The sequence below is a fragment of the Sceloporus undulatus genome, chromosome 6 (assembly GCF_019175285.1).
Source record: "Sceloporus undulatus isolate JIND9_A2432 ecotype Alabama chromosome 6, SceUnd_v1.1, whole genome shotgun sequence".
Classification (NCBI taxonomy): domain Eukaryota; kingdom Metazoa; phylum Chordata; class Lepidosauria; order Squamata; family Phrynosomatidae; genus Sceloporus; species Sceloporus undulatus.
The window spans coordinates 83,125,898-83,144,336 of record NC_056527.1 but is presented as its reverse complement, the minus strand read 5'-3'; the positions used below and the strand labels follow the sequence as shown (position 1 = coordinate 83,144,336).

The 18,439-nt window shown below is 42.4% G+C and overlaps 2 protein-coding genes across 2 annotated transcripts in view; both read left to right on the top strand.

Annotated features, from left to right (window-relative positions):
• Positions 1-18,439, top strand: part of MEIOC (meiosis specific with coiled-coil domain) — a 111,320-nt gene that overhangs the window by 10,607 nt on the left and 82,274 nt on the right. The window lies entirely within an intron of this gene.
• FZD2 (frizzled class receptor 2) lies at positions 1,099-4,408 on the top strand. Its single transcript, XM_042472987.1, has one exon. It carries the CDS (start codon positions 1,679-1,681, stop codon positions 3,353-3,355), a length of 1,677 nt encoding a protein of 558 aa, XP_042328921.1. The 5' UTR covers positions 1,099-1,678; the 3' UTR covers positions 3,356-4,408.

Sequence of the window (18,439 nt, the reverse complement as noted above, 5' to 3'; positions counted from 1 at the left end):
TAAACTACTGCAGTGCTAGGAACTGGGGGACTGAAAGAAAATATAAAGGGGGGAGGGCAGAAAACTAATTTTGAGGGGCACAGTCCTATTTTTACATGGGTTTATATGGGGTTGCAGGAATTAAGCAGAGAAGCGGAGGACAGGGGGTCTTGGAGATATCTCATCCATAGGGTCGCCATGAGTTGAGATCAACTGGAGGGCAGTTAACAGCAACAACAAAACACACACACACACACACACGTTACACCTCTGCCCAGGCTCCCATGAACAATGGAAGTCAAGAGAGTACAAAGCAATGTGAAGATTTCATGGCTGGCATCCATAGTTTTGTGTGTGTTTTTCAGAGCTATGTGGCCCTGTTCTAGAAGAATTTATTCTCGACTTTTTGCCAGCAGCTGTGGCTGGCATCTTCTCTGATGCTGGCAAAACATGAGGAATAAACGCTTCTAGCAACTTTTAAACATTTCCAGGTGGTGCCACATTTCTTCTCTGGCATGGGTGGCTGTCATAAAACAGAGGGGGGAGCATCTAGTTAAGGAGGGAGGGGATATTGGGATTTATTTTATTGTATTATATGGTTTTTACTGACGTAAGCCGCCTCGATCTTGTGGATAGAAATAAATTATTAGTTTTTTTGGTGGGATTTTCGGACTTTGTGGCCATGTTCTAGAAGAGTTTATTCCTGATGTTTTGCCAGCATCTGTGGCTGACATCTTTAGAGAATTATTATTATTATTATTATTTTGAGAAGCATCTAGTTTGAGCAGCCTCTAAATCTGAGAAGGAAAACATGGGAGAGAGAAATCCAGAGAGCCCCATCAGCTCCCAGGATTGTATTCCTGAGGGCAGTTTTCTATGTGTTTGGCTTGGAAAAGAGAGGCTTCTTTGGCCTTTTTGGAAGGAGGAGAAGTGTGGGGAGGGTTGTTGTTGTTATTGCTGCTGCTCTACAGCCAATCTGCCTGCTCACAATCATCATGATGACTGGAGGTGAAGAACCATCATCCAAGGTAAATTGCTTCTCTCTTTTAAAAGTAGCCACAGGCTTGCAAGGGGGGTGGAGAGGGTGGTGGTGAAAGAATTTGGAGAGCCCCATTTTGGCCTCTGATTGGCCAACCTGGTTCCTGCCTGTTGTGCCTGGGCTGGCCAATCCTGGGGAGGGAGGCTGGTCCCTGGGGTTTGAATCTGATTGGGCGATGGGAGATTTTGGGAAGGGGCTTAAGGCAGGCAGGCAAGGGCCCTTTGCTGGAGCTGGGAAGGGGGAAGAGGGAAAGGCAAGGAAGGAAGGAGGGAAGGGAAGAAGGAGGGAGCCAGGCAAGGGGCCGGCCTGGAATTGATTAAGTTGGGAGGAGAAAGAGGAGAAGGAGGCTGGGCGAAGCTGCAACTCAGCCTGGGGGCCCTCCTTTGAAACTGACTAATTGGGGAGGGAGGACACAAAGGGAAGAGAGAGGCGCTGGGAGAGCAGCGCAGCGAGGAAGAGGTCCTGCTGGGTGAGTGGAGCCCTCTTCCCCCCTCCTCCAACAAGAGCCTGAAAACAGAGAGAGAGAAAAGTTTGGAAACTTGTGCCAGGAGCAAAGTCCTAGTGACAGATCCCAGCTCACCCTGGGAGGAGGCGATCGGGTGTCCCTAAGAGCAAGGAAGGAGGGAGACACAGCCATCACCAGCACCACCATCCAGCACCATGCGCCTTGCTGATGCCTCCTTGGCCAGCTGCCCACTGCTCCTTCCTCTGCTCCTCCTGGGATCCTCCTGCTGGGCCCAGTTCCACGGGGAAAAGGGCATCTCCATCCCGGACCACGGCTTCTGCCAGCCCATCTCCATCCCGCTCTGCACCGACATTGCCTACAACCAGACCATCATGCCCAACCTGCTGGGCCACACCAGCCAAGAGGACGCCGGCTTGGAGGTCCACCAGTTCTACCCGCTGGTCAAGGTCCAGTGCTCTCCGGAGCTCAAGTTCTTCCTCTGCTCCATGTACGCCCCAGTCTGCACCGTCCTGGAGCAGGCCATCCCGCCGTGCCGGTCCATCTGCGAGAGGGCCCGCCAAGGCTGCGAGGCCCTCATGAACAAGTTTGGCTTCCAGTGGCCCGAACGGCTCCGCTGCGAGAACTTTCCCCGCCATGGGGCCGACCAGATTTGTGTGGGGCAAAACCACTCCGAAGAAGGGGGCTCGCCTGCGCTCATCACTAGTGCCACTCCCATTGCTGGGCAAGGAACTGTAGGCCCACCGCGTTACGCCACTCTTGACCATCCTTTCCACTGTCCACGGGTCCTCAAGGTGCCCAGCTACCTCAACTACAAGTTCCTGGGAGAGAAAGACTGTGCGGCGCCTTGTGAGCCCACCAAGAGTGATGGCCACATGTTCTTCAACCAGGAGGAGATCCGCTTTGCTCGCATCTGGATCCTCATCTGGTCTGTCCTGTGCTGTGCCTCCACCTTCTTCACCGTCACCACCTACCTGGTGGATATGCAACGCTTCCGCTACCCAGAGCGGCCCATCATCTTCCTCTCAGGCTGCTACACCATGGTCTCTGTGGCCTACATTGCTGGATTTGTCCTGGAGGAGCGGGTGGTGTGCAACGAACGCTTCCAAGACGATGGCTACCGGACCGTGGTGCAAGGCACCAAAAAGGAAGGCTGCACCATCCTCTTCATGATGCTGTACTTCTTTAGTATGGCCAGCTCCATCTGGTGGGTCATCTTGTCCCTCACCTGGTTCCTTGCTGCTGGCATGAAGTGGGGCCACGAAGCCATCGAGGCCAACTCTCAGTACTTCCATTTGGCAGCCTGGGCCGTGCCAGCGGTCAAGACCATCACCATCCTGGCCATGGGACAGATTGATGGCGACCTTCTCAGTGGTGTCTGCTTTGTGGGCCTCAACAACATAGACCCACTTCGGGGCTTTGTTTTGGCCCCACTCTTTGTCTACCTCTTCATTGGCACGTCCTTTCTATTGGCGGGCTTCGTGTCCCTTTTCCGCATCCGCACCATCATGAAACACGGCGGCACCAAGACGGAGAAGTTGGAGCGCCTCATGGTGCGCATTGGGGTCTTCAGTGTCCTGTACACGGTCCCAGCCACCATTGTCATTGCCTGCTATTTCTACGAACAGGCCTTCCGTGAGCATTGGGAGCGGAGCTGGATTAGCCAGAACTGCAAGAGTTTGGCCATTCCCTGCCCGCTTCAGTACACCCCGCGCATGACCCCGGACTTTACTGTCTACATGATCAAGTATCTCATGACTCTCATTGTGGGCATCACCTCAGGCTTCTGGATCTGGTCAGGAAAAACCCTTCACTCCTGGAGGAAATTCTATACCAGGCTAACTAACAGCAAACATGGAGAGACTACCGTTTGAAAAGAGAGTGGAGGGACTGGAGAGCTCAGGTTAGCCAGCTCAAAAAAGTTTCAGACAAACAGACAAAAACAACAACAGAAAACCAAGAGGTGCTTCATTTCAGGAGCTGCATGTGGGGCTGTTTGTTCTTTAGGGGAGTCTCTCTGGCATTTGGGGGGTGGGGGTCCTGTGTTTTCAGGGCTGAGACTTCCTCTGACAATCAGAGAGAAACCACAGAGGAACAGGAGGAAAAGAACAAGGGAGAGGGACCGAAGTATTTAAAACCGTCTCCTTTAATTAAAACACAATCTAAACCTTTTTTTTTTTTGCTTTAGGTTTTTATTAACTATTAAAGGGTGTCATTTTGTAATTAAAATTGTAAATAGCATTTGTAAATTTAATTATATATTTCTATTTAAAAAAAAAAAAGAGAGAGAGAAAACACCAGCAAGGATGCAGAAAATATTCAGAGGTTCGGAGAAAGGAAAGTGTTTCTTTCCCCTCTCCCCCTCCTTCTTTGGGTACTAAATTTTTTCCCTTTGACTCTGCCATACCCTCCCCTCCGTATGGAGCCAAGAGGACTGCGTGCTGTTTGGGTTGGCCCTTAATAGGACTTTTTTGGCTTAAACTTTTCATAAGAGCCAGGTTTGGAATCCCTCACCCCCGCCCGCCCTGCAAAAACACATCTCCAACAACTCCCCTTTGGAGACTACAGTTTTTGGTACGAATCCAAAAAAAGACTTCTCCCATCTCTCTCATTTTTTCCTCTCCACTTTGAAAGGTTTGCAAGTAATGTTCTGTATCTATGAAAATAACGTTTGGAAGTGAGGGGGATGTGAGCCTACTCCTCTTTGCTGAAATTTGGGCTCTGGCCTGGCTGTGAGGATCTCCTTATGGTTATTTCTAGTAAAGAATTGTTACCTCCAACAAAGGTTTTTATTGCCTTAAAGCTGCAGAATTCTTTTTTTTTCTGTTGCATTTGTACATTTCTATTTTGTTTCCTAGATGTTTTGTACAAAAGGTGTCTTTTTAAAAACTACATTTCCTTTATTAAACAGACTTGTTCTTTGCATATCCAATTTGAGTTTTTTCCCCTTGAAAGCAGCAGCTTCCAGAAACAATCAGCTTGTGAGATGTCCCTCAGTCCATTCTATATACAGTAGTTGAAGGTGCAAAGTAGCCTTCATAGAGTGACACACAATAACCCTTTGCTGAAGAGTTGGATCTACTTTTTTCTAATTGAAAGTGGTTTTAAAAAACCCCAAAAGTATTTGGTGACATTTTAGGAAGTCTAAGGAAAATGTTTTCACAATCTAGAAAAGCTATGTGTTGCAGAAATCTTATGTTATCATGCTTCCCGTCTCCCCCTTCTTGAAAAAATGTGGAAGAAAGAAAATAACATTGTATTGTATTGGTGGAAATGTGAAATCACTTTCCCTTTATTTCCCCTTTCATCGCTGAAAGGTTAAATTTAAAATACTTGGTTAGTTTCATAAACATCTTTATGGGGAAATTACAGATTTGTGAGTTTGCTCAGTAAAACAGCAAGTAATAGTAAAAGAGGATTGTGTTAAATGAAAACTAGTAACTCAATCCTAATATTCTTTTTTTTTTAATTTAGTTTTCTGATGTTTTTCTCAATGCAATTGAATTACAAAAGTGTTAAGGAACTCAGGCTGTGGCTTCCATGTGGGCTACTTTTCATGCTAGAATTCTTCACAAAAGCCCTTTATAGGAGGAACAGGGCTGAAACGTATGTGGACATCATCCTATGTGACTTCACATGCATGCATTTTGCAGTATATTTATGTACAGCAAAAAAAGGGGGGGGGCTATTTTTCTATTTATTTAGACCTCCATTATTATTATTTTTTAAAAGTGACTGATTTAAATTGTTTTAGAACCTGGTATGCTTCTGTCTTGACAGTGAAAATGTAAATGTAACAACTTGATCCTACACGTTTTCACACAAAATTAAGTTGCATTAAGTGCAGTAAATCTCACTCCTAAGGGATCAGCAGCCTAAATTATGAAAATATGCCAAAAAGAGGGGGGCACTGTATAACAAATGGTTGTCTTTTTAAAAATGTTACTAATCAATATTTTAAGTCACATTTCCTTCAAAACATTTTTCCTTCGTTAATGTTTTCACAGAATTCAGATAATTTGGTACCAGTTGGAATTCCTTATTAGCTGCACACACATAACCATTTTTGCAAGCTTCTAGAGGGGTTTACTGCAGTGGCTCAGATCCTAACCAGAAATTAGCTAGCAAAATTCTTTCCATTCTTGTGGGATGATCACACCTCTAGCAATACCTCTCCTGAAAACTACAGGTCAAGCCTGGAAGAAGGGGGAAAAAGGGAGGAAACATTCTTACTGGCATAGATGGTTTAAAAATTGAAATTAAGAAAAAATAATCCTATTTTCAATTCAGTTTTTCAGGGGAGGTTGTGAGTACTTCTCTCATTTTTCCATCTGCCTTTCCTTTTTCCTAATAGAATTCTGACTGTGAAACTTGTGTGGTTGAGAATTCATATGCTGAAAGTTGTGCTGTTGTTACTGTTTTCCTTCTGAATATTTAAAAATCTTTCAATAGGTCTTACATCCTTGGATAAAAATGTATGGTGTCACATTACCATTGCACCTAATGTTTGTAGAAGAGCAAGCTTTTGGTCTGCAGGTTGGACCAATATAGACAAAGGAAAGATGATGCAAAAAAAAGGAGTTTTCCTATTCTGTAGCTTTTCCTGGAAAGAAGCGGGCACATTTGTGGCTTCTATATTTTAAGGGTTGCTATAACAGAGTGAAGGTGAAGAAGGCAGCCTCCAGTTTCTTCCCCACCCCCAGACACACACATATCCTCTTCAATCAGAAGGGAGTATAGTTTAAAGCCAAAAGTCAGAGGGTGACTAAAGCAAACCAGATGGACACTGGAAGGCTAAAAACATGTGTCCAGTATCAAAGCAGTCCAACTCTTCCAGATAGAGGAGGAGCAAATTCCATCTTGTCTTTTAAAAAATGAATGGGAGTTTACTCTCTGGTTTTCCCTCTGGTGTTGGGATCTTTTCTGCCTTTCAGCCAAGCATGTCAATACCACTCCCTCCTTGTTCCCAGTTAAAGCAATTTTACCCACAGCCACAAAATGGATTTTTCCAAAGCAAGTGGTGGGTCTGGGATGGTTTAAAAGCAGAGGTGCTTTCCACTGCCTCCATTTGAGATCCAAAATCCAGAGCTGTGGCAATTTAAAGACTAAAACTCTCAGAATCCACGATCATGTAGACTGGTGGATTCTGGGCGATGTAACCCAAACAAGTTAATTTCCCTAGTCCTGTTGTTGTGTGGCTTCAAGTCATCTACGGCTTTTATGATGACCCTATCGTGGGGTTTTCTGGGGCTGAGATGGTGTGACTCACCCAAGGTCACCAGCAGGTTTCCATGGCCTAGTGTGGTTAATGCTATGCTCAAACCACAACACCACACTGGTGTTTTTGTATGTGGCCCTGCCACATACAAAACGCACAAAAACTTTAGACTTTCCACTTTTCATCTCAAAAATCCCCAGACTCTTCTCCTCACTCTCTTTCTTTCACAGAAGGGGTACTGTCTTTTCGACCTTCCCTTTCTTTTAATTCGCCCAATTTCGGTATTCCTTCTTCCTTCCCAGTTGAGGACATATGTCCATAGAAGAATGTAGCTCTCTGGGTGCTAACTCACAGATTCAAACCTTAGGTTCTGCTGCCAAGCCTGTCTCCATTTTTTCTTCTGTCAGATTTGCATTTCTTTCTTTTCCATGTAGTTCTCGTCCAGCGTTTTCCCCAAACGTCTTACGAACCCTTTTGTCTTATGAACCCTGTAAAAAAGCACCACCAGATGGATCTCATTAGTTTCCTTTTTTGTTGTTTTTTTTGGCAAAGTTACTCCAGCCGTTGGCCCCACACAAGTAGGGACTACTCCCAAACTTTTTTGTACGCCTTCTCCCTCCACCTTTCTGAGTCCAGTGGACAGAACACTCCAACGTGGACCCCAGGGGGAGTGGAGAATGGACTTCCTCTGCCAAGGAATGTTGGGGCCTTGGGTTTAACTCCCCCTGCATTTTCTTCTTAATTTAATCCTTCTGGTTCTGCAAGCCTAGGAAAACAAGACCGTCTAATGTCAAGACAGTTTATATCAGGCTGCCTCTCTCTGGTGTGTAGTTTAACAAAGGCCGAAAACTTTTCTCTCTCCCTCCCACCCATGTCCTTTCTTTCCTTGCTAAGTGTGTACTTTTGAGTTCAAGCCCCCCCATCTTCTCTCCTCCATCACCCCATCATTGTTTTGTTTATTTGTTTGGATGCAGGGAGATGGGATGACAAAACCATATGCTTGTGACAGGAGGGCAAAAATGCCCTATCCATCTCTCTTGGGGGGGGTGAGGGTAGGGGAAGGAGGTAATGTTTAAAAGGTTATATATAATTTTTGGGTCTCAGGATCAAGATTCTGACAACTCGGATGACTCAGGAAGGAAGAGTTGCAATATATCAGTCTCTCTCCATATGTATGTATGTATGTATCGGGTCAAGATATATATACACACACACATATACACACACTCGGCCCTCCGTTTTCGCTGAGGATATGTTCTGGACCCATCCCCCATGAAAATGGAGACTCGCCAATATTCAAGCCCCATAGGCTTGAATGGGGCGTGTGCCTGTGAGTGTGTGCAGGGTGTATGCCATGGGGGCATGCCCCATTGAAAATAAGAAGAGGTTGTCCCTCCGTGAATATTCAAGATTGTGGACCTCAGGTCCACAAGAACGAAGGGGTGACTGTGTATATGTCTCAGGGTCAAGATTCTGACAACTTTGATGACTCACAAAGATGTAAGAACCCATCTTAAGGAACAGAAGAAGGGCCAAACTAAATATATATACAGTACTGTGTATTGTACAGTGGACCCTTGTTATACGCTGGGGTTTGGTTCCAAGATCCCCTGTGGATAACAAAATCTGTGGATGTTCAAGTCCCATTAAATATAATGACATAGCAAAATTATGTCCCTTATAAAAATGGAAAATCAAGGTTTGATATTTGAAATTTATACTTTTTGGGGAACATTTTCAAACTGTGGATGCTTGAATCCATGTATTAAAAATCTGTATATAAGAAGGGCCGACTGTATAAATATTGCAATTCCTCCTTCCTGAGTCATCAAAGTTGTCAGAATCTTGACCCTGAGGCTTTAAAAAAAGATGACTTTTTTAACATTTAAAATTGAGTGATTACCCCCTTCCCCTACCCTCACCTCCACCCCAAAGAGGGATGCATAGGAGGGCATTTTTGCCTTCCCACTTAAAGTTGACACACACAGGCTTTGAAATGGAGATTTCTTCCCTAGCAAAAGCAGCAGTCTGCTTAACACATTAAGAATCCCAGCTGTCAGGGGAAGGGAGAAAAGCCCTGCAAAGTTTGATCTAGGCTGCTGGGGTGGATTTTTTCTTCTTCTTCCCTCACCCACCCATATTATTTTAGTGGAAGACAAGAGTAGGGAGGCTGTTCGTGCAATAAATTGTTACAGACTTAGAGTTATTTGGATGAGGGGAGGGGGGAGAAAGACAGAGAAGCGATCAGCTTGGTGGAATATGAAATTCCTTTGCAGCAGACGGGAAGGCTGTCCAGTCCTGCAGACAAAAAAGCCCTTCTTGAAATGACTCACAGTTGCAAAAGAGTCAACCAGAGCTGTTTCATGAAATAGCATAAAAGGAGGGGAAGGCCGGGGTTTGGTTTCCCAGCCAGGCTTTTTGGTTCCAACTTTTTTTTTATCACGACACACTTGGGGGGAAAATTGGAGGAACAGCTGCTGCTGCTGCGGCTTGACTTCGCATCCTGAGCAATGTCTGGACCGTGCAAGGCCACCCTTGCGTGAAAAATAGCCTCCCAAAGCTATGGCGAGAGGACTGTTGTGATAAATTCCAGGGGATGGGGACATTGCGCTGGAAGGATTTGGTGCAGGCTGCTGCGTCTTCTGAGGAGAATCCTAAACTCAGTCAAAGTCACATATTTTCCTCCACAGACATCAAAATCATACATTTTCCACCACATACATCATAACAATCATAAAAAGTGCACTCAGGGCATGGCGCTCAGCTACAGGCCAAACTGGTTTTTGTGAGGTAAATGACAGGTGTCCATGCCAGAGAATTGGCTGAGGGGTCAGTTTGGCCTTTCCTCAGTTCCTTCAGGTGGGCTCTTCCACCTTTTTGATTTTGGAAGTCTCACACTAATATAGCAATAGCAAGTACATTTCTATACCACTTATCCATGCGCTGAAGCACTCCCTGAGCGGTTTACAAAGTGTAAGCTAATTGCCCCCAACAATCTGGGTACTCATTTTAGCAACCTCCTTGGAAGGATGCAAGCCTGAAGCCTGAGCCCTTTTGCTGAGATTGAACTCGCAACCTTATGGTTTGTGAGTGAATGGTTGCAGTACAGGCATTTAACCACTGCGCCACCAGGGCTCTTATTTGTGTATGTGTGTTGTGTGGCTTCAACTCATTTCTGACTTATGGCAACTTATGGCAACCCTTTCATAGGGTTTTCTCTACAACATTGTTCAGAGGGGTTTGACATTGCCTTCCCCTGAGGCTGAGAGTATGTGACGTGCCCAAAGGTTGCCCACTGGTTTTCATGGCAGAGCAGAATGTTGGACCCTAGTCTCCAGAGTCGTAGTCCAATGTTCAAACTACTACGCCACAATAGGATTTCTACACAGATATTTATTGTTAGTTTTGGGTGCCTTCAAGTCATTTCTGACTTATGGCCATCCTGAGACAAACATATCACAGCGTTGTTGGGGTTTTTGTTTTGTTTTTTTGGCAAGATTTCTTCAGAGGAGGTTTGCCATTGTCTTCCCCTGAGGCTGAGAGTATGTGACTTACTCAAGGTCTCCCAGTGGATTTCATGGCCAGGCTGGAAACTGAATCCTAGTCTCCAACTATATACCACAACAGGACTCATACACAGATGTTTGCTGTTTTTGTTGTGTGCCTTCAAGTCATTTTCAACCTATGGCGAACGTAAGGCAAACCTATCATGGGGTTATCTTGCCAAGATTTGTTCAGAAATGGTTTGCCACACCTTCCCCTGAGGCTGAGAGTATGTGACTTGCCAAGGTCTCCCTGTGGGTTTCATGGCCGAACATGAAAACAAACCCTGGTCTCAAGAATCGTAGTCCAACACTCAAACCACTATGCCATGCTGACCTTTGCTGCTAAATTTGTTGCTTTAATGGCAAAGCTTGAGGACATTTTTTAAAATTGTTTTACTATAGCGTCCAGAATTTTCTACCCAGCACAAACAACAGTCTCCCTGTTTGTGGGATTCTGGGATTTATAGTAAAATAATGAGACTATAGTTTCCAAGCTCTGCTGAATTTTAGAGTTGCTTTGTGCCTTCCAACAGTTTCTGACTTATGGTGACCCTAAGGCGACCCTATCATGGGGTTTTCTTGGCAAGATTTGCCTTCCTCTGAGGCTGAGAGAGTGTGACTTACCAAAAGTCCCCCAGTGGGTTTACATGGGCCAAACAGAGATGCTATCACCCTGGCCTCCAGAGTCATAGCCTCTGCTATGCCACACTGAATTACACATTGACAAAAAGGTGCCTCTACACTGTGGAAATAGTGCTGTTTGAAACCACTTTAACTGCCCTCTGGCTCCATCCTACATGATCCTGGGATTTGTAGTTTGCTGAGGCTCCAGCATTCTTTGGCAGTGAAGGCTAAAGACCTTGTAAAACAAAAGATTCTCAGGTTCTATTGGATTGAGCTAGAGCACTTAAAATGATATCAAACTGCATTATTTCTACTGGGTAGATGCACCCAAAGATATTTCTTTTTCACTTGCAGTATGAGATGGGGATCATGGGAGGGGTAGTTTATTAGTAACTTCATGTGGGGTTTGGGTGAAAAGAACAGGATCAGGCTTAAGGATGCAGCTGGGTTCAACTTCAAACTTGTAGAGCCTTTTTTATTTCCTTGTGGAGGACAGCCCTGGAGAGAAATAAATATGGTATGACCAAATGCTTCCTGAGCAGCCTCCCTGCTCTAACAGCATTACATCCTTCGTCACTCAGTGAAGAGTAACTTTTCCCTGACTGCTGAGTAACCACAGGCGGTAAGTATCCAGAAATCTGGCACTGTGGAGAAAGGAGCTAAAGACACTGCTTACGGGAAGAGATTTAACCCCTCTGTTTGTTTTATAGAAACCATCGACTACAGAAAATGCAATCGTCTTCTTCATGGCCTATGTGCAATGTTTCTCAAAGTAGTGGTTCATGGGCTGGTCCTGGTCCATAAGCCATTGACTGCCAGCCCCTAGCAAGTTTCCAGGAAGGAAAGATACATCAGATACCGCACTGGCCTAGTCCCCCCTTCCCCAAACCATCATTCACCATAGACTAGAATTTACATCCCTTTCAGGCCAGCACAGGGATTTTGGGAATTGTAACCAGACACATCTAGAAGGTGTCAAGGCGATAAAGGTGTTGGGTCTATAGGTCCCCTCTTCTTCTGGCATTAAATAAACCCAAACCCAAGAAAACGGGGCTTTTTAAAATCTGCACCCATCCAGAAAATGTGTACTTGACATACAATATCATACCAGCTTGGTACAATTCTGTGTACCAAGTGGAATAAGAAGATTTATTTTTTTTAAAATTCACAGCAACAACAATAGCAGCAGCAGCAGTTGTTGTTGTTGTTATTCACTTCTCCCATTTATTTTTAAAAATTCACAGCAATAACAACAGTAATAATAACAATAATATGTTATTGTTATTTCTTATCCACTTCTTCTCATGAATCAATGCAGGGAACAACAACAAATCTACAATGTACAACATCAGTTAAAACATGGTAATGAAAACATGCAGCAGTTTAAAAGGAGAAATAAGACACAGACATTATAAAACAATAAAAAGAACTATATAAAAAAAGAAATCAGAAATACTGGGCACACCAAACAAAACAAAGATAACAAGTATCATAAAAGCATTCATTCCAAACTTCCGACCTCTCAGTAATTAGTTACATTTGTTATTCACTTTCACTTTCTCATTCCTGATACTTTCCTGAAACTTTCTCTCCTCTACCTTAAATAAACTTTAATTAAACTTCAAAGTTTAATACTGCCAATTTCCCCCATAATTGTTTTAAATATACTATTAGCATTTTCCATTCCACCATGAGATTCAACAGTGATCCATCAATCTTGTCCAATCTTCCTGTGCTGGTACAATGTTGGTTTTCCAAATTTGTGCAAATAGAAATCTTGCAGCAGTTACCACGTACTGTAAAATTATCCCATATTACCTTTCTAATTGCTCTAAAATCTGGTTTCATTTTAATTTACAAAATTTCCTAACAGCTTATGCATTTGAACCCAGTATTATTATTTTTTGTCTTTTCACACAACCACCACATGTGGTAAAATGTACTTGTTCTATCTCCACATGCCCAGGAACAAGATGATTCGTAAAGGCCCTTCCACAAATGTAGCATAATGATGGAAGAAGAATTACCCTGGTAGAGGGCCAGTGTGGTGTAGTGGTTAGAGTTTTAGACTGGGACCTAAAAGATCCAGTTTCATGACCTTACTGATTCATAAAATACTCAGTCGTTTCCTCTCAACCTGGCCTACCTTATAAGGTTGTTGTGAGGATAAAGTCAGGAGGAGGGGAACGCTATATATGCCACCTTGAGCTGACTGGAGGAAAGGCAGGATATAAAAACACTGGTAGGGCAATGGTGTCACTAAAAGAGAGGAATAAGGCACATAGTTGGCAGAATAAGAAGGAAATAATGGAGATAAACCAGAATTCAATACTCATTCGCACAATATCTCACCATCTGTAACAGCTGGCATAAAGAAAAACAGCTGGAATCAATGGCGACCTTTCTGATGACAGCCCTTGACCTGTTCCTTCTTCACTCCCACAGCCAGTCAACAACTAACTCTGTAGCCAACGACAGTCCCATCTCTCTTTTCTCATGTGCTTGAAATTTAGTGCACACAGGTGGAAAAGTGATGTGGGTGAAGGGGAACCTTGCACACACATCCCCAAATGGGGCAGGCTTTTTGAAAGCTGAGCTTTATAGGGCAAAGTAAAGCATTTCACAAAGCAGTTCCTCTGCAAGCTAATTAAAACCCAAGCTGCAACAGAGATCTTGCAAGGCTTCATTTCACCTAAAGTTGCTTAAAATGTTGTTTGTTGCCACTGCCAGACAGCTCATATCTCAACTTATTAACTGATCAGTTTATACTTTGGTTTGACTTAAAGGTACTATGTTTGGTATTACAGAGTACAGCTTATTCAGATAATAATTATTAACTGAACTTGGATTTTAAAAAATTGTTTCTTTTATATATATATATATATACACACACACACACACACACACACACACACACACAAGAAGCTACATGGTCCTGAACTGTAAAGAACCTCTGCTTTTGCCAGTTGATGAGAAGCAGGTAAAAAACAATAAGTAGATGTGAACATTGGTAAAACAAAAGAAAATTGTTTCCTTTTCCCTTCCATAAAGAACATGTTCCCAGAAAAAGAACTGAGCATAGAAACCAAGGCCAGGAATGGCAATGCACTGATACTGTTCATAGTCTTGCATAAAAGACTCCCTATTACATAGTTTTTAGAAATAATTTTTGGGGACTAAACATATTGTCTTAAATAATTCTAAAACAAAATGTTCCATAATATTTTCCTCAATTTTCAGAACAAAGAAGGCTTTGGGGCAAAAAGAGAAGAAGAAAAAAACTTCTCCCTTATTTTTTCTGTCTTGCTCCCCCTCCGAAAGTTTCACATCTCTAGCCCCAAAAGAAAATTCACCCCAATTCATTAATGGCAGGATTATAAGGAAGATCCCAGGGGCTGAGCGATGTTCCATGTTCGCAAGCAGGCTTTTATGGGAGGAAGCAATTCCTGAGATACCACAGTTCAAAATTAATTAGTGTTTTAAAAAACCACAGTCAGGACCTTGAATTCAACTATGAATGGGGGGGGGGGGCACTGAAACAGCACAAACAAAAGGGGACATCCATCATCAGAAAATAAAAGAATACAGATTTGCATAAAATTTGCACGTGTTTAAAGGTATATAGATGCAAATTTACAATGAATTAGTAACATTAACTAGAAGTCCAAAATATCTCACCTTCTGGAAGACTGACTTGATGCTCTTGTATCTGCTCAGTCTCTGTTGTCAAGCAATGTACTGTCGATGTGCAATTTCCGGTCCTCTACTGTCCATGTGTATATGTGTGCATGTGCAGGTCCACATGCACACACACACATGTGCATATAAACACAAACGTATACTTTCAAGTCCTGTGACCACATGAATTTCATGGGGTTTTCTTAGGAAAATAATACTCAGAGCTGGTTTTGTCAGTTTTCTCCTCTGAAATATAGCCTATAGCATTTGGTATTCATTGGTGGTCTTCCACCCAAGTACTGACCAGGGCTGATGCTGCTTAACTTCCAAGTTCAGGCGGGAATTGGTGCCTTTTGGGATTGTAGGCCCCCTGCTGTCTGCAACAGCCTTTTAAATGTGTGCTCCATAAAATTGGACACATGACCATGACAGTCAAAAATCAAATGGATAGCCACTCAAGTTGGCACAGGATGAAAATAATATGGTATACTGTTAGCTCTAGACCGTCATCATATTTTCAAATGTGGTTTCTATATTTTCCTCAAGCATCTATTCTATTCTATAATATAGATGCTGATATCCCATTAGTGACATATGCAGGCATAAGTTACACTACACATGTGGAATGATTTTTTTCCTTTTTAATGAGAGTGTGCAACATCTAGACAAGGCATTCGGAGCAAACCTCTGAATAAAATCTTTAGATACAGGTACCTACTCTAAAGGCCAAGATCCCATCTGATTTTGGAAGATAAGTAGAATCAGCCCTGGATATTACTTGGATGGGAGACTGCCAATGAATACCAGCTGCTGTGGGCTATTTCAGAGGAAGGAACTTGCAAAACCATATCAGAATATTCCTGGTCAAAGAAAACCCTATGAAATTAATGAGGTCACCATAAGCTGACAGGCAACGTGAAAGGCACATACACACACACACCTAAGGGCAGGTTTTCATTCAATTTGGTCTCTTCCCAAGATATTTAGAGCTCTGGTGGTTTAAAAGATGGATTATGACTTCAAAGATCTAGTTTTTAATGCCCACTGAGTCATTCATTTCACTGGGTGACCACAAGCTACTCTCTCTCAGCCTAGCCTATGTCACAGGGAGGTTGTGAGAATAAGAGTTAGGTATACAACTGAACTCCTTGAAGGACAAGGATGATAGAAATAAATGAAGCCAATCCTTTAAACTATGTTTTGAAACCATCTGGGAGCTACCACTGCTGATATACAATAAATGTCATGCAGTCAGCCCTTCTTATACACTGATTTTTTATACACCGATTCAAGCAGCCACGGTTTGAAAAAGTTCCAAAAAAGTATAAATTTCAAATGTTAAACCTTGATTTTCCATTTTTTATAAGGGACACCATTTTGCTATGTCATTATACTTAATGGGACTTGAGCATCCACGGATCTTGTTATCCACGGAGGATCTTGGAACCAAACCCCAGCGTATAACAAGGGTCCACTGTATAAAACCTAACAGTTCAGCCACACTTCATACCTGGGATGTAATCCTGGGCCAATTGCAATTTCCAGACCATTTTAAATGGCAACTCTACATACAATACAGTACATTGCAATAGTCTACATGGAAGGTTACTGTGGTAGTTGTTATCGTTGTTGTTGTTAACTGCTCTTGAGCTGACCCTGACTCAGGGCATCTCTGAGGATGAGACATCTCCAAGACCTCCTGTCCTCCACTGCTCTGCTCAGATCTTGCAAACTGACTTCTCTGATTGATTCCCTCCATCTTGCATGCATCCTTCCTCTCTTTCCATTTACCTTCTACCTTTCCTAGCAATATAGACTTTTCTAATGACTCATGTCTTCTCATGATGTGGCCAAAGTAAAAAGGTAAAGGTAAAGATATCCCCTTTGAAGAGATTGTCTAGTCGTGTCCAATCATAGGGGATGGTGTTCATCTCCGTTACTAAACCAAAGAGCCAGTTTTGTCTAAGAAGACTCCGTGGTCATGTGGCCAGCATGACTGCACAGAATGCTGTTGCCTTCCCACCAAAGTGGTACCTATTTATCTACTTGCATTTTTACATGCTTTTGAACCACTAGGCTGGCAGAAACTGGGAGCAGTGATGGGAGCTCACTCGGTCACGCGACACTTGGCCTTCAAACTGCTGACCTGCTGTTCTATCTATTTCCTAGAAATATAGACTTTTCTAATGAGACATGTCTTCTCATGATGTGGCCAAAGTACGACAGCCTAAATTTGATCATCTTGGCTTCCAGGAAGATAGCAGGTTTCATTTGTACAATGCTGCATATGTTACTATAGCTGGGGTAACTGCCAATACATTAAGGAAATATAGGTATGGCTGCAACTGGCATATCAACCTAAGCTAACAAAAGGTGTTCTGAGCCACAGAAGTGTGGATAACAAGAGGGAAAGAGGAAGAAAAACCCATCTGGTCTTGAGCTGGCTGAATGTTTTCCTGATGTATGCTAATTGCCACCTTTGGAGAGTTATTTTGGAGAGAGTGGGTTGGGGCAGAGAAACAATCAAGACAATCAGGATTCATTTGGATGCTGCCTTAGAGCAAAGTAGCAATGCTAACAGCATCATAGGTTTTACAGCTACCATCCAAAACCTTTCAGGGCAATGGTTGTTGTGGACAGCAGCTCATATCTAAGGCCTTGCAAGCAGAGATTACCAAGTCATAGATTGGAGCTGTGCAGCCATTCAAACTTATATATGTTTTATATGCAAAGACGCAATGGTTGTGGTAGAATCAGTCTTCCAATCTGCTTTGATTTTCAAAGAGCTCTAATTTGATATTATTATTATTATTATTTAGAAAATATTGATAAAGACGAAAGGGACTATAAATAAACAGCAAGCACAGCAAACCAAATGTTACTACTGTATGTATGTTTTAAAATGTGTATTCAGTTCATTACCCATGGAGGTTTATTACTCATGGGTTGGTCTTTGCCTTTTCATTGCTTTTTGTTATTTAAAAAGAGAGGAATGAGAAGAAAATGAAGTAAATTTACACTACAAAGCTTGAAAAAATAGCTGTCAAATGCCTCTAAAATGCCTGTTATAAGTAATTTTAAAATTAATTAGGAAGCTTGGGAAGAGGCAATGAATTATATAAATAGTGGAGTATAATGGCAGCATTAGGATTTCTGGATTAACTAATAAATAATACAGTATATATATTATAACCAGCATTAATCCTTTTATATAAATTAGGATTTGGTTGTGATTTTTATTTAATTTAGGAACAATTTGAAGAATTTAGTGAAACACTAAGTATTGCTAGCATTGGAAATCAAGTTTGGAAGATAATTTGTAAAGATGAAATTGGATAGTGAAAGATGTAAATGTAGATTATGTATACAGTTTATGATTTTAAAATGTTTAATAATAAATTAAAAAAATAATTAGGAAGCATTACATGTTGCACTAATAAAGTAACACCATTCCTATTAACTGCATTGCTGTTGAATATAACTTTGCTGTACACACATTAGTGGTGGATATGAATGTGTAGGTAGATATAATTACAAGTAACTACTGTATGTTGTTTATAACTTGTTCCTTCCAAGTTCTAGTCAAAAGCAAGGCTCTGTTACAAATCAGGATATTGCTGCTTCAGAATTCCCTCCCATCATGAACTCACTAGTTTGTCCCATACAAGACTTTTTCTCTTGACCTCATGCCTCATCCGCAGAATGGGGGTAAGAATGCTGGCCAACCTTACAGAGTTTATTGAAAAGATTACAAAACAATGTATATGACTCACTTTATTTATTATTATTTATTTATGTTACTTATACCCCACCCTTCAGCCCTAAAGAGCACTTGACAAAACTAAATAATAAATATTATTATTAATCAACAGAATATTGCTGTTATAATAGGC